The following is a 15,394-nucleotide window of genomic DNA, read 5'->3' on the forward strand; positions in this document are numbered from 1 at the left end:
TGTGCCGGTGGGTAGCACCAGCCGGGCCACAAGGGAAGGATCTTCAGCCACAGGTCCCAGCCGCCTCAGAAAGCTGTTGTGAAGTCTGGGAGCCCAGGGCTCGAAGGGACTCACCCGCCGGGCACCACGGGCCGAAAGCCGAAGAGACACCTGCCTTCCCTACACCAACCTCACCTTCCTTCCAGCCTCCAACCTGCCCCGGCCGTGACTAAGCTCCTTCCAGGTCCTCCGCGGCTCAGTGCTGGCCCGGGGGTGGCACCTCCTGAAGGTCACCCCGACTGCCGGCTGAGCACACAGCTGCTGCCTACTTGAGGCGCTGCCATTGGGCGGCAAGCGCTGAGCCCCGGCCAGGGGTGGCTTTTTGCCCCCGGGGGTGCGGGCGGGGCGCGGTGTCTGTTTCCGGCTGCCCCGGGGAGGCAGCGAAGGGCCGAGGCTTGCACAAGGCGCTCCGGGCTGGCCCCTTTCCTCCTTGCCAGGGCGGTCACATGAGCGATCGGCAGCGGGCTGGCCTCTCCCGGTACGACCGACAATGGAGCTGCAGTGGGGGCGCGTCGCCTGCTCGGCTCTCGGCCTGGCGCTGCTCTGCTCCGCGCTGGAGGCGGCGCCGGCCGGCCCGCAGCCCCGCTCGGCCGTGGGTGAGTCCTGCGGGGGGGCTGAGCAGCACGACTGTGGGCAGGGGCCTGGCCGGGCCCGCCCAAGGAGCACTGGGGAGGTGGGTGTGAGGGGGGCCCGGCTGGGGGACGGCGCCTGCCCTGCAGTGCTGTGGGTAAGGCCAGAGGTCCATGCTCCCCTCGGGTGCTTCTTCCCTCTCTCTTCGCTGTGGCCCGCAAATAGGCTGCTGCAGTGCCGCTGTCTGTCCTAGCTGGCTTTGGCTTCGTGTGGCTTTTAGATAGGTGATACCCACTGTTCAGGTGTGAAGGGGTTACACAGGTTTATTATATGCGGTTAGCCAGGCCAGGCCGGTGGGCGAGGTGCTCCCAGCCCAGCCTTTGGCAGGCGTGCTGAGGTAGGCACTGTAAACATGAAATTTGGCTTCTCTGCGGTCAGCAAACACACTCACGCTCTTCCCCGTGTGATTAACGTACAGCAGTGTGTGCAGGTGAGTGCTCAGAGTGGCTTCCAGGGGATTTTCATCCCTGTGACTCAGGTGTGCTTCAGACCAAACGCCCAGCCGTGTCCGGGCGTCTTTCCGCCTGCTGTTTGTAGGAGTCACACTGCTGCAGGCTTCAAAGATCGCTGGTGGGGTCTTTGGTTCCTGAAATAAAGCTCCAGATGGTCTGTTGAGGGTATCTGCTGTGTCACCGAGCATGTGGCCTTGGGAGAAAATCAATGGACATCTCAGTTTCACAACCACTACCACAGATACCACATGCTTTCCCCAAGTGCTTTGAAACCCACGGGAAGACACTACTATTATTTTACCTGGAATTTGACAGCTGATAGTCTAATACAAGCATAATGCACCTTGTTCAATGTGTTCCTCCACTTCTCCTCTTCTTTTCCTAAGCAGTGCTAAGTAGCAGTGGCTGAGAATGTGACAGCCTAGAGAGCAGTGAGTAGGTAAGGCTGACACCTCGTCTGAGTGAGAAGAGCAGTCTCTGCTACCACTGCTGTTAGGGAAGAAATGCTTTGAAATCTTCTGCACACATGCTGTTTCTTGCCTTCCTTTCTAGATTGTGGCCTTTTACAGTAGCTTCCAGCCAGGGAAGGCCTGGAAAAATAATTAAAATGCAACTCCCTTCCTTTTCAGGTGAAGTGGGGAAGTCCTTGTGCTGCCTCCTCTACTCTTCAATTTCCAGATTGCTATTAATGCAAAGGAGATGATTTTCCAGTCTCTACCAGCCTGCATTTTTAAAAAGTCTGCTGAATAGCTTAAATCTATGCTTCTGCTTCTGTTTTCATTTTTTTCTAAAGCAAGCTCCATGAAGAACTCTTGACAGGAAGGCAGAACTCGCCCACACTTGTCAGATGGGCTAATCAACAACTTGTTCAATTTGTTCTCCTTTTCAAAATGTGAAAGGGGAATAGCAGTAGAGAAACTGGAGCAAACCTGGCATTACCCAGGTATATCCAGTTCAAATGGAGGTAATGCATTTTCTTTAATCTTTGTTTTCTGAAAACAGGGCAATTCTGGCATGTATCTGACCTACATTTAGATCCAACTTACCACATTACCCCCGATCACACCAAAGTTTGTTCCTCTTCCAAAGGAGCCAATGCCTCCAACCCAGGCCCTTTTGGAGACTTTTTATGTGATTCTCCATATCAACTTATTTTGTCAGCATTTGCATTCATGAAGGATTCAGAGCAGCAAGCTTCATTCATCCTCTGGACAGGGTAAGTGTTTGGGACACTCTGCAATTGAAGCTTTAAACAGCTGGATTAACCATACAGTGCTGTAATTCAGAAGTTTAGATTTGCACCAACAGATCTCAGTTTAGTATGTCACAAATCCTACTTTTAAATAGTCCCTTTAGTTGTCCAGATGGCTAATTAGTGAGAGACCAAGTGAGAATATAAGGCTTCAGGAATAGATTTTGATCTCTAATAATTTCTGGATGTTATTGGACTGTTCATTGGAACATTTGCCACGTGAATGGATTAGTGCAAATTAATAGAAATGGTGCAGGGAGGGTGAGAAGTGGAAAAAGCAGAAGAGAAAGGTCAGGGGAATAAGTGATGAACAAATCATTATGGGAAGCACTGGATTTTGTAAGTCTTAAGGTCATTAATTCCCTTTTCTAGAAAATAGCCAGATTTTTTTTCTGGCTCTAAGAGGTAACTAGAAACCAGCAGTATTATAGCTTATGTTTTGGGTTTTGGTGTTGGTTTTTTTTTTTTGGTAGGGTTTTTTGTGGGTTTTGTTTAGGTTTGGGAATTTTTGTTTGTTTGTCTTGGTTTTTTTTAAGTGTATAAAATCATTCCAGTTGGGTGCCTGTATGAATTCTAGATCAGGGGCAGAGGGAGGAGGATAACAGTGTCACAGGTGCTGTTTCAATTACTACCACTCCTAGCTGTGTGTGCTTCTAAAGAAAGTATTGTTTCACAGTCCCTCACTGCAGTAGTTTCTATGTGTGCAGTCCCTGTTGGCTAAAACATTTCCCTTTTCTGTGCTGATTTTCCTTACTGAAAAACGGGCATGATAATAGTCTGTCATACAGAGGTGTTACTGTGAGCCTTTGTGTGCCTTAGCAGTGGGCCTGGAGAAAGAAGTGTGAAATGGAGGCACATGAGTGCCCTGCTATTTTCTAGGTATTCATTAGTTTACCCTGGTGCCATAGCAAAGTTCTCCATTCTACCATCACATGGGGTTTTTGTGTGGTATACATCAATGGATAATGTATCAAACAGATCTTGGAATGGCTGTCAGAACTAGTATGTTAGTGATTGATTGAGTCTTTTTTGCTGGAAAGGTTATATAGGTTATGTGGCTTAATTTTGCTGGGGGAAGATACATAACCCAAACTGCACAACAGCTCAAAATGATGGAGCCAAATTAATTTAATTTCTAAGAAATCACAGTTAGGATAGATGTGAATCATAGGACCAACATTAGTCTGTTTGGTTTTGGTTTGTTTTCCAAAAAAAAAAAGCTTTGCAAAGGGCCTTTTAGACAATTCTGTAAGTTTAATTTAGTGTCTGTAGTAGTATTGCATGCTCAAATGTAGATATGCTTGCAGATGTTTTATCTTTCCTTAGAGTCATAGAATTATTGCTTGGAAAAGATCAAGTTCAACCATTATATAACTCTCCAAAGTCAATCAACCTTTCTTATTAAAGCCTTTTCCTTTTTCAGAGATAGCCCTCCTCATGTTCCAGTCAAAGAACTCTCCACCAAGTTGGTCATTAGCATAATTGGCAATATGACTGCTACAATTCGTCATTTCTTTCCAGATCTTCAGGTTTTCCCAGCTTTGGGCAATCATGACTACTGGCCACAGGTAAAACAAATGAGAGATTAGTTTGTCATAGAATCATAGAGTCAACCAAGTTGGAAGAGACCTCCAAGATCATCCAGTCCAGCCTAGCACCCAGCCCTATCCAGTCAACCAGACCATGGCACTAAGTGCCTCAGCCAGGCTTTTCTTGAACACCTCCAGGCACAGCGACTCCACCACCTCCCTGGGCAGCCCATTCCAATGCCAATCACTCTCTCTGCCAACAACTTCCTCCTAACATCCAGCGTATACCTCCCTGGCACGACTTGAGACTGTGTCCCCTCGTTCTGTTGCTGGTTGCCTGGCAGAAGAGCCCAACCCCAGCTGGCTACTACCTCCCTTCAGGTAGTTGTAGACAGCGGTGAAGTCTGCCCTGAGCCTTCTCTTCTGCAGGCTGCACAATCCCAGATCCTTCAGCCTCTCCTCCCAGGGCTGTGTTCCAGGCCCCTCACCAGCTTCCTTGCCCTACTCTGGACGTGTTCCAGTACCTCAAGATTTCTGTTGAACTGAGGAGGCTGGGGCTGGACACAGCACTCTGTGTCACACTGAATGTGCCTAACTTCACAGAAAGTAGAATTGAACAGTAAGAGTTGCATTTATGTAATTGTTTATTCTGGAAACAGCAGTCCTACAGTTCTTGAATTAGCATTTAAAATCTTAAATGGTTCCAATTAGGAACAGAAAGTGCATGTCTCTCTGATAAGTTACTCAAGCAGACACTGATGCCAGGTAAAATCTATACATTGCCTGAGGTCATGCAGATTTGCTGCTAATTGTTCCTCAAAGGTTAGAACCACCAGGTTCATTCCAGCTATTACACATTTTTTGTTTTCTGTGTAAAGCCATGTACATTTCTTCAGTAACTTAAGCAGTGACAGCCTTGTGGATCTGCTGAAATTCAAGTCCTACTGGTAATCTTTCTGCTGGAATCATGAGCCTACAGTGCCCTTGTGCAGCCCAGAAGGCAAATATCCTCTTAGGCTGCATCAAGAAGAGTGTGGCCGGCAGGGCAAGAGGGGATTCTGCCCCTTTGCTCTGCTGAGACTCCAGCTCAAATACTGCCTCCAGTTCTGGTGTCCCCAACGTAGAAAGGACACAGAGCTGTTGAAGTGAGTCCAGAGAAGGGCCACAAAAGTGACCCAAGGGCTAGAACACCTCTGCGATGACCATAGGCTGAGGGAATCGAGGTTGTTCAGCCTGGAGAAGAGAAGACTCTGGGAGGACCTTGGAGCTGCCTTCGAATACTTGAACAGATCCTACAGGAAGGTGGTGAGACTCTTCAATAGGTTGCCCACATTGGTTCAAGGCCAGTTTGAGGACTTGAGCACCTGAATCTAGCTGAGAGGAATCCCTGCCCATGGCAGGGAGGTTGGAGTAGATGATCTCTCAGGTACCTTCCAACCTAAGCCGTTTTATGATACTCTGATTCTCTGATTTTTCTTATTGTAGCAGAATTTTAGTTACATTCCCATGGCTATGTTTTTTAGTTTCCTTACTGGACACTTAGAAATGTTTGCATGAATGGATATGTGGGTGATTGCAGCTGAGCACAGTGCTTTTTCACTGGTAATGTTCTGTGAATATTGTTCTTGGCATAGCTCAAAAGGAAACCGTTGTTTCATGTGTCCTTTAAAGCATATTCTGGGTTGATCTGGCAGCATGCAGGGCTGAGAAGTAAACTCTGTCACTTGGTCTGAGGGAACCAGAAGGGTCAGGTCAGCTAAAATTTAGTTTGAAATACCTAATGGGAATTCAGTAACATCTTTTTCACAACTTCAAAGACACTTATTCTAGCTTTCTGGATTGTTCATTAGGCCTGCCAGGTAATTGTAATCAGTGGTTGTATCATTGCTGGAGTTAGGAGCAAAATCAGGGAGCAACAGAGGTGCTCAGAGAGAGGAAAGGGAAATGTGAGAGACAGGAGAAGAGCTAAAGTTATCTTGGAAATGTGAGTACACAAACCAAGTTGCTTTCTACAGTTTTTTGTGTTCTTAACTCTGGTTGTATAGCTTCAGTTTGACATATGCATTGATAGGGGCCAGGCTGATTCACTAGAAACCATTGGTAAAGTATTGTGATAAATAACACTTTAACTGAAATCTCACTCTGTTGCTTAGGTTTGTTTTTTATTGCTTATTGTTTGTTTTATCGTTTTATTGCAATAATTGTTGCCACTCTCTCTGCTCAAACCCACGTAGGAGTGTTTCTCTGATTCTTGGCTTTGCAGTGGCAGGATTCACTGAGATACTTTCTGTTACTGTTTCAAAAAGACCATAGAATCAGAAATTCCTCACTACTGGGTCATTTCAGGTTGTTGCACTTTTTGTGTGCTGTTGATGACATTCCTGGTTATCATATTGATATGCTTGGCAGGTGTCCCGTGGGCTGGAAGCAATGTGGAGCAAGCCACACACTGCAGGCTGTTGTACAGCAAGGATTAAAGCTTCCTGCTCACCATGTACCAAAGAATGTTATTGCTCTCTGTTGTGTTCTGACCTGTCCGTCTAAACAGTTTAACAGTCCTGGGTGACTTTTCTTGCAGAGCCTGCTAAAAATACTACTCAGGGTAATCAAGCCTTGGAGTACCTTTCAGGTCATAGATTGTGACCTCTGTCTTTCTGCATAGTCTCACTTGTTTCACGTCCTTACTCCTGCTTAAAATGAATTCCCAAACTGCTGTCTAGTCCACAAGTTCACAGAGCACTTGAAGTGCCTGGGTCTAAACCACCTTCAGGCCATAACGTGGCCTCTTATCTGACATCAGTCTGTTAGTGACTGTTAGCTCTGGCTGAACTGGTATCTGTGTACTGCAAGCAGCAAACATCTGAACAGCCTTCTGATTGCACTGCTCCTAGACACAAACTTAGTGCCTGAGCCTCTAATAACATAGGCTTAGTTTCAAAGTTCTTAGAAAGGTCACATTTTATGTTTAAGAAAACAGGCAGTGTAATACCGTTCCTAATTTTTGACCTGTGTTTTATTTTCTAGTACCAAGAATCCAAGCAGGACAAGCAGGGACAGGCTGACATCTCTCTGTTTAGGTTAGATGAGTACACAGTTCTTGGGCTGAAGAGTACTGCAGTCCTATTTGGAGCTGGTGGGAGAAAACATTGACAAAGCTCATATTTTATGTTTTAGATGCTTTGTTGCAACAAGTACAAAATATCCTGGAGATACTTGGGAATTTCACCAGAATGTCTCTGAGGGCTGTTAGTGGAGTTTTAACCCCGAAAAAGTCACCTGCTACAAAAGAAGCTTATGTTCAAGACTTTGTTTTAAGACTCTGAAAGTGAAGTGTATATAGTATTAATATTGTAGAATGCAAAGCTTTCCACTCTGCTATGCTCCTAAGGCTTGAAGTCTTTCTGGCCTCAGTTTATCAGTGCATTAACAGGGCCATGCAGTCAGTTTGGATTAAATTTAGGTCTTTACTCCTGAGCCACGATATTCTGGAAGCTTTTTCCTTTCTTGAGTTCCTCCTGGTGGTGGCTGGACATGCTTACATGTATGTAAGAGGGAATGATTTTCTTTGTTTGTTGTGTGTTGTTTGTATGTTTGCATGCTATGACTTTGGCATGTTCTACTCTGTCCCAGGATCAGCTTCCTGTAACCACCAGTGAAGTTTACAATGCTGTGGCAGATTTCTGGAAACCTTGGCTAACTGATGAAGCAATCAATACCTTCAGAAAAGGTAAAATGTGCCTGTAAAGCTAGGTCTTAGAGAATTGATGTTGCTATAGATCTGTCCCATTTGTTTAACTAAGTCTCCTAGAATGAATCACCGCAATGGATTATCTGTAATGCTTCTCCTGGAAGAAGTTACTTGTCTTCAGAGTACATTTATTCTCTTCTCATTTATTCTTCCCTTGCAAAGTGTGCAGTGTTACTGGGCTTGTACCAATGCATGCAAAAGATCTTACTGCCATCAGGACTTCATAATACCATTTAAATAAAAGCATGTGGTACCTGGAGTTTCAAATTGGTTGTTAAAAAATCAATGAAATCTCATTTCTGTTTTGATATTTTCTGTATTTCTGTGCATACTGAATAGGCACATGCTTGGTTCAAGTTATGATAGCACATAGTCTTGGAGATGATGCTGTTAAATGAATCATATTTGTGTCCAGCTCACTAAACTGGGAAATATTGACATTATAATTATGATTTTCTTTCTTTTTTCTTAAAGGATTGAAAAGTTCAATTTCAAATGTTAGGGATTTGGAAGTTTAATATGTGGTGTTGTGTCCTGAATGAGAAGGAACTGTGAGTAAGAGTGGAAATAGAAACTTAAGGAAAAATAAAACTCTTAAGTGGCAGACTTGAAATTAAGGTCTATTATTATAGCTCTATTGCCACAGCTCTGCTGAAGCCCTTGAGCAGTGAACTTTCACCCATGAAGAAGCTCTGTGTACCATGGAGACTTTCAGGAGCTTGGATCAGAAACCATGATCTTTTCTTCATATTCCACTCTGATGTTTAATGAATTTCAAAGTCCAAGGTTCCTAAACTCAAACAGCTCTTCCTTGGTAGAGTTAGAGAATAGTTGGACTTGATCTTAAAGGTCTTTTCCAACCAAAATAATTTTATGAGTCTGAATTCCTGGAGGAAGCAACATGTCTGCAGCATTTCAAGAGATGTGGATTTCTTAACAATGACTATCTCAGCATGTAAGAAATGTTACAGGTCACTTTTTGTGTGTTAGCTGGATAACTGCATCCACAACTTGTCAGTTAAACACAAAGACCAGTTATGGGCAAGAACTCTTAAAAAAATCCATGATGACTTCTAAAACGTGGTGAAAAAGAGATTGTGAAGATCTTCTGTTGTGATAAGGTGATGCATGCCTCGAGTAAACATGCCATATTTCATTTCAGCAGAGTGGTAAGGCTGCAGATTTGGTCAGTGCTGGACTTGCATTCTAAAGTCGTGCTTATTTTCAGATGGTGTTGGTCTTATTTTCACAGGTGGCTTCTACACTCAGCTGTTTGAATCCAGTGACAGCTCTCAACCGCTCAGGATAATCAGTCTGAACACGAATTTATATTACAGCCCCAACAGTGTGACTGTGAATATCACTGACCCAGCCAACCAATTTGCCTGGCTGGAGGGAATACTAGAAACCTCTTCACAAAAGAAGGAAAAGGTAGGGATTGTAAGCAGAGCCCATCAGCATTATTTGTTTAACTTTGAGAAGGAAAGAAAAGGAAAGGAGTGACAAGAGGAATATAAACATGATTTTAGAAGAGTATTAATGTTGACAGAGATACTGCAAAATACAAATCTTAATTTTAAAATACTGTTTTCTTGAATGTGCACATTATCCTGCAGCAATTAATAAGACTTGATTGCAGCTTCACAAATTACACCATAAAATATCTTTGCTTTCCTCCAGTGTAAATACTGTTAAAAGCAGGATGAGAATGCTCAATGCTTTCACTTTGTGTCTGACTCTTTTTAATCATAACCTTTCATTTTCAAATCCAAATATGCACTCCTGCTCTGAGGATAAAAGCTACCATATGGAATTCATATTTTTATGTACCAAAAATGGGAGTTGGAAAGGAGTTTGTCAACCACAAAACGTATTCAAGCTGCAGTAGTTGCTATGATTTGAGTATTTAATTGTCTTAAAATACTTGGGTTTTGAAGAGAGGATATAAATTGTTGGTTTGTGTTTGATTGATTGAGGCAGGGATTGGCTCATCATCTAGCCAAAAAAAATGTTTAATTTGAACCACGTTTACATTTTGCTGCAGTGGTGTAATTTAAAATATAGAGTTGGGTGAAAGTGGAGATTCCCTTCCTCATAAAACCCTGCAGCATGTTAGCTGGTGTCAGCAGTTGGAAACAAGCCCTGACATCAGACAGAAGGGTTTTAACCAGTTCTTCTGTGATTCTCTGACCATGCAGGCTCTGTGATTTTCTAAACTAGGTTTTGATTACCATCCCCTTGAGATGCCAAATAATAAGTTTTGCCCTAGGAACTTTTTTTTTTTAACATGTGAAATAATTGATCTGTTTTTCATTTTGGCCTAGAATCACATCTAGATTTCTCAGAATTCTTTCCCAAGAATATACTGAACTCATTAAATGTATCTAATTATTTTGTCTCATTAAGAATTTAAATATTCTTACTGTTTATGTTTTGTTTAACAAAACTGTGGTGGTCATTTACAGCTTTCAGAATGCCATTTCTAAGACAATATTGTTATGCTCTGCTCTTATGACGCCTCACCTTGAATACTGCATCCAGTTCTGATGTCCTCAGCATAAGGACACTGAGATGTTGGAATGAGTCCAAAGGAGGCTGCAAAGATGATACTCTATGAGGATAGGCTCAAGGAGCTGGGGATGGTCAGCCTAGAGAAGAGAAGGCTCTGGGTTGACCTTAATCTACCTTCCAGTACTTGAAGAGATCCTACAGGAAGGCTGCAGAGGGGCTGTTCATAAAGGTGCCTAGCGTTGGGACAATGGGAATGGTTTTAAGCTGAGGGAGAGTACGTTTAGACTGGATCTTAGGAAGAAGTTCTTCAGTGCAAGTATGGTGAGACTTTGGAATGAGCTGCCTAGAGAGGTTGTGGGTGCCTCCTCTGTGGAGTTGTTCAAGACCAGCTTGGATGAAGCCTTGAGCAGCTGAGTCTAGTTGAGAGGTGACCCTGCCCATGGTGGGGAGGTTGCAGTAGATGATCTCTGAGGTGCCTTCCACCCAAAGTCATCCTATGATTATTATGTTATAACTGTAAGTAGAAGTTTCAGCTGAAGGTATTTGTGCTTCCTGTGTCTAATTCCATAGGTATATATAATAGGACACGTGCCAGTGGGATACCTACCATATGCCAAGAACATCACAGCTATCAGGGAGCCCTACAATGAGAGACTGGTGAAGATCTTCCGCAAGTACAGTGGTGTCATCGCGGGGCAATTTTTTGGACACACACACAGAGATAGTGTCATGGTCCTCCTGGATGAAGAAGGTAATGATGCTTGCTGAATCCTTCATCTTTTTTTTTCTTCACTGAAAGCAAATTAATACTTTCTTGCAAGTGCTTACTGATTAGCCTCTGTTACACGTAATTGAAAAAGGAAATTGGGAAATCCTGCTGTTGATCACAAGAGTTCATGCCTCGCCCATTCCCAGAGTTTTTCCAGAGGTGAGAGGAGACTCCCCAAGCTTCCTTTTTCTTCTTCTAAAATGTATTTTAATGAATGCTTATGCCTAGACAAGAATTCCTACTCTTGCCTCTCTGCTCTCTCAGTGACATGGGCAAATTATACTAGCCAGTTGTTATTGTGTAATGTGTCAAAGGGAATGTTCTCAGGCCAACTAGACATGCTCTGTGTTCTTGTGTTTCCTGCATCATTACTGTGCCTCTCTGCTGAGTTCCCTGCTGCTTCAAAGTTAATTAAGATAAGGGTAAGCAGGAGGCAGGGGAAAGAAAGTCTCTGCCTGTTGCATCTCTTAGATCAGCTAATTTCCCTTCAAGAAAAGCACCCAGCTTTGAAAATGTTGTTTATTGCTTTGAAATTCCTTTGTTTTAAGCATGGATGTAGCTGTGTGGAGGACTAACATCTTTAACAGAAGATCTCTGACAAGTAAACTGGTTAGATATTTGTGTCTGTAACACAGAAGAGTGAGAGGTCCATTGTTCTGGTTTATGAAAATACCCAAATATTATTTGGCTCCTTAATAGTTTCATATGAACTCATAACAGCAATGTTCAAAAGGTTGACTGGAGTGGCAGTATTCTAAGTCATTTACCTTTTCTCATGGAATAGGCATCCAGAGTGGTCTTATACCCACATATTTCTGTTCCTTGTCCTATTTATGCATGAAATCATCTCTACTGCAACTTTCACTGAGGACAGCCTGATCTTGCTGCCCTGTCATTACAGTTGGCATGTGCAAGGAACTGCCTCTAAATCATCACAAGAATTTTGCATCTATTGACAAAACTTCACTAGTGAAATTGCATGATTGCCTGTAGCTGAGTATATGCAATCATCTCTGTGGTTTGAGGCTGTCTTCCATTCATGCTATTCTCCTCTTGATAACTCAGAGGATTCAGGATAAATGTTATATAGCCACCATCAGTGTGCTGAGACACAGAGCTAAGTTTTATCTTCTCCAGAAGAGCTCACTGATTCCCAGGCTTTCAGAGTTCCTGTGAAGACTAACCTTGTGATTTCACTGCTGTGGTGTTGCTGAGAAATGAATAGTTAGGCCTTCTTTTTTGTTCCACAGAGAACCTCTCAATACACTTAACCTGCATATTCTAATTAAAACCTGTGTACATCTTTGTGTTTCATTGCTGTAGACATCAACTTTCACATGCTAGGTGCTGGGCTAGCCTAGATGAGTGAAATCAGGATCAGGTTGTTTCTACTAAACGTTATTCTGACAACACCTGGGCTGGAACAGTCCTTGCTATCAATACAGACTGGGGGATGAGGTCCTAGAAAGCAGCCCTGTGGGAAAGGACCTGGTGATGCTGATGGCTGAGAAGCTGGACATGAGCAGTGTGCGCTTGCAACCCAGAAGGCTAATTGCATCCTAGAATGCATCAAAAGATGCATTGGCAGCAGATCCAGAGGTGATTCTGCCACTGCTCTGGTGACACCTCACCTGCAGTACTGCATCCAGGTCTGGAGCCCTCAATATAGGAGGGACGTGGATCTGATGCCGTGAAAGTGATCAGTGGGCTGGAGCACCTCTGCTGTGAGGACAGGCTGAGGGAGCTGGGGTTGTTCAGCCTGGAGAAGAAGAGTCTCTGGGAAGACCTAACAACAGCCTTCCAGTACCTGAAGGGGGCCTGCAAGAAGGATGGAGAGAGACTGTTTACAAAGGCCTGTGGTGATAGGATGAGAGGCAATGACTTCAGACTAGGTAGGAGCAGATTTAGATTGCATGTTAGGAACAAGTTCTTTACAATGAGGGTGGTTTCCCAGGGAGGTGGTTGAGGCCCCTTCCCTGGAGATACTCAAGGTGAGGCTCAATGGGGATCTAGTTGAGGATGCCCCTGCTGACTGCAGGGGAGGTTGGACTAGATGGCCTTTGGAGGTCCTTTCTAGCCCAGCCCATTCTATGAAACTATAAATACATAAAGCTACATGTAAAATCCAGCAACTAAAAGTGCTGAATATTTCTTCAGTAGAAATACACAAACTACAGAGAATTCTTGTATAAGCAAGACCATTTTGCACAGGCAATGGAATTGATGGGAACCTTCTAGTACAGATAAACTTAACTGGTACACAGGGGAATGTGTGCTGTGGTATTTGGTCTGTCCAGTGAAAGTACAGAAGGAGTTCACAGTAGTGTAACTAACACAGGGGGAAAAGTGCTCAGCCAGTCAGTCTGGATCTTGCTGTGTTGGTTCTCTATAAAAAAACCACGTTTGCTTGATAAAGAAATGATTGAAAGCAAAGTGTTTCCTCTTCCTACAGGAAAGCCAGTAAATTCCCTGTTTGTGGCACCTGCTGTAACCCCAGTGAAGAATGTATGGCAAATGGAGTCCAACAACCCTGGTGTTAGATTGTATCAATACAATCTTCCTGATTATAGCTTGCTGGTAAGGGAAGATTTTGAAGCCTTCTTTAGTGTCATTAAAAATTAGAGTAAGTTGTCAGCCTCAGTCATATTCTGGTTATTAGTAGCACTTTGCTCACTCTTGGTTTTGAGCAAAAGAAAGGAAATATGAAAGAGAATTTGGTCAGCCTTTTTGTGCCTGCAGGATTGCCCAGTACTTCCTGCTCTCTATTGAATATCCTTACAACATAGAATCAAAGACAGTCAGGACTTTTCTGGACAGAATACTAAAACTGTTTGCAGGGAGCTCTGCAAGGGTTAAAAAGGTTCACCAAAGGCCTGAGCTTGATAACATACCAATGTTGTTTGCTGGTGATAACCTCAGCTTTGGAATTAACTCCCTGAAATGCTTCTAAAGGGTGTAGAGGAGCAGATGAAGGAAAACACTTTTAACCATGTGATGCCTTTCCTAATCATGCATCTCCTTATATAAACTTCATAATTTTATAGGAAATTATAGATAAGGAAAATTACAAAAGGAAAAAGTATAGTATCATGTGATTTTTGGAGATAAAGTGAATCCTATATAATTATTTTGTCTCTGAATGACTGGGATATCTATGCTGTCATTCAAGATAAAATACTGACCCTGCTGACTTCAGTGGTGGTGCATCCTGCAGCTGTGACTGGGGTTTCTCTCTAGACACCTGTGCTAATGCAAGCTGCACCATTCTTGTGCACATTTCATTCCTGCATTTCCATCTCCATAGTTCCCTTAAATTCTCCCTGGGCCATTTTTAATCTGTCCTTTCTACCCCTCAGCAGTGCCCACAGAAAAGGAAATTCTGATTCTCATCCTCTTGCCCCAGTTTCTAAAGCAGCCATGAGGATAGTCAAGTTTGGTTTAGGGTTTGGACAGGCAAGCCTCAAAACACTGCCACTGCTACCTTTGTGGTTCCTTTTTCTTTTCCTCCCCATCCCCCCACCATTACTGCACTGCAAGTACCAGCGTTGGGTGTAAGCCCAGCTCTTGGGGTGGGACGTGACCTTCTATTCACTTGTGATTAATGAGGAGTGACAGCTTCCTAATCAATATATCACTCTAGAGACTTAATGAAGCAGGGAAGAAAGCAATACAGCCCTGCCTACTTTTTCATTCCTTTTTGTTTTGGTTTGTTTTTTTTTTAACTGTAGGATCTTTGGCAGTTTTACTTGGACCTCAGAGATGCAAACAAGAGAAATGAATCAGAGTGGAAATTAGAATACATCCTGACTAAAGCTTATGGCATCGAAGACTTGAAGCCAGAAAGCCTATATGAAATGGCCAAGAAGTTGGCTGTGCCACACAGCAAACTGTTTGAGCAGTATTACAGTAACTTCATTGTGAGTTATGACAAAACCATGGTCTGTGAAGAGGGGTGCAAGACTTGCCAAATATGTGCAATCCAATATTTGGATTACTCTTCATACACAGATTGTATCAACCAGAAAGCAGCGTGGAGTTGAAGTCTCTGTGCAGTTTATGCTGATACTGACTGCAGTGATATAAAGAACCTGCTCATCCTTTTGCTCCAAGCACTGGCAGGCTGACAGGGAGCCTGTAAGACTTCTGTGGATTTCAGGGGAGCAATAAATCTCCCTAGATCTTTCTTCTTGTAGATGTGTTTCCCTTCCACACCTAAATAAAAGTTTATTGGCTATGAAATAGCAACCATATACTCAGCTGCTGTTTCAGGTATCCTCTACCCTCTCTAACGGACATCCCAGCATGTGGGAATGGGAGTTACTCACACACTTCTCTGGAAATCAAAGTCTCTTTGCTCAGGGTTTGTAAACGTAGGCAATGCCATTTCAGGCATGGGATTCGTATGGGGGCAGGTCTCAGCCATCTGCTGTCACAATTTGCAAGCTGGAATCTGCAAACCCCACA

General features: G+C 43.5%; 1 protein-coding gene across 1 annotated transcript; it reads left to right on the plus strand.

Annotated features, from left to right (window-relative positions):
* Positions 1-355: 355 nt before the first annotated feature.
* On the plus strand, positions 356-15,180 carry SMPDL3A (sphingomyelin phosphodiesterase acid like 3A). The gene is made up of 8 exons (XM_064170017.1): positions 356-635; positions 2,124-2,337; positions 3,797-3,941; positions 7,533-7,629; positions 8,903-9,081; positions 10,732-10,912; positions 13,383-13,507; positions 14,659-15,180. The coding sequence occupies exons 1-8, from the start codon at positions 530-532 to the stop codon at positions 14,968-14,970; spliced, it is 1,359 nt and encodes a 452-aa protein (XP_064026087.1). The 5' UTR covers positions 356-529; the 3' UTR covers positions 14,971-15,180.
* The last annotated feature ends 214 nt before the right edge of the window (positions 15,181-15,394 follow it).

Source organism: Pogoniulus pusillus, chromosome 33 (assembly GCF_015220805.1).
Source record: "Pogoniulus pusillus isolate bPogPus1 chromosome 33, bPogPus1.pri, whole genome shotgun sequence".
Taxonomy (NCBI): Eukaryota; Metazoa; Chordata; class Aves; order Piciformes; family Lybiidae; genus Pogoniulus; species Pogoniulus pusillus.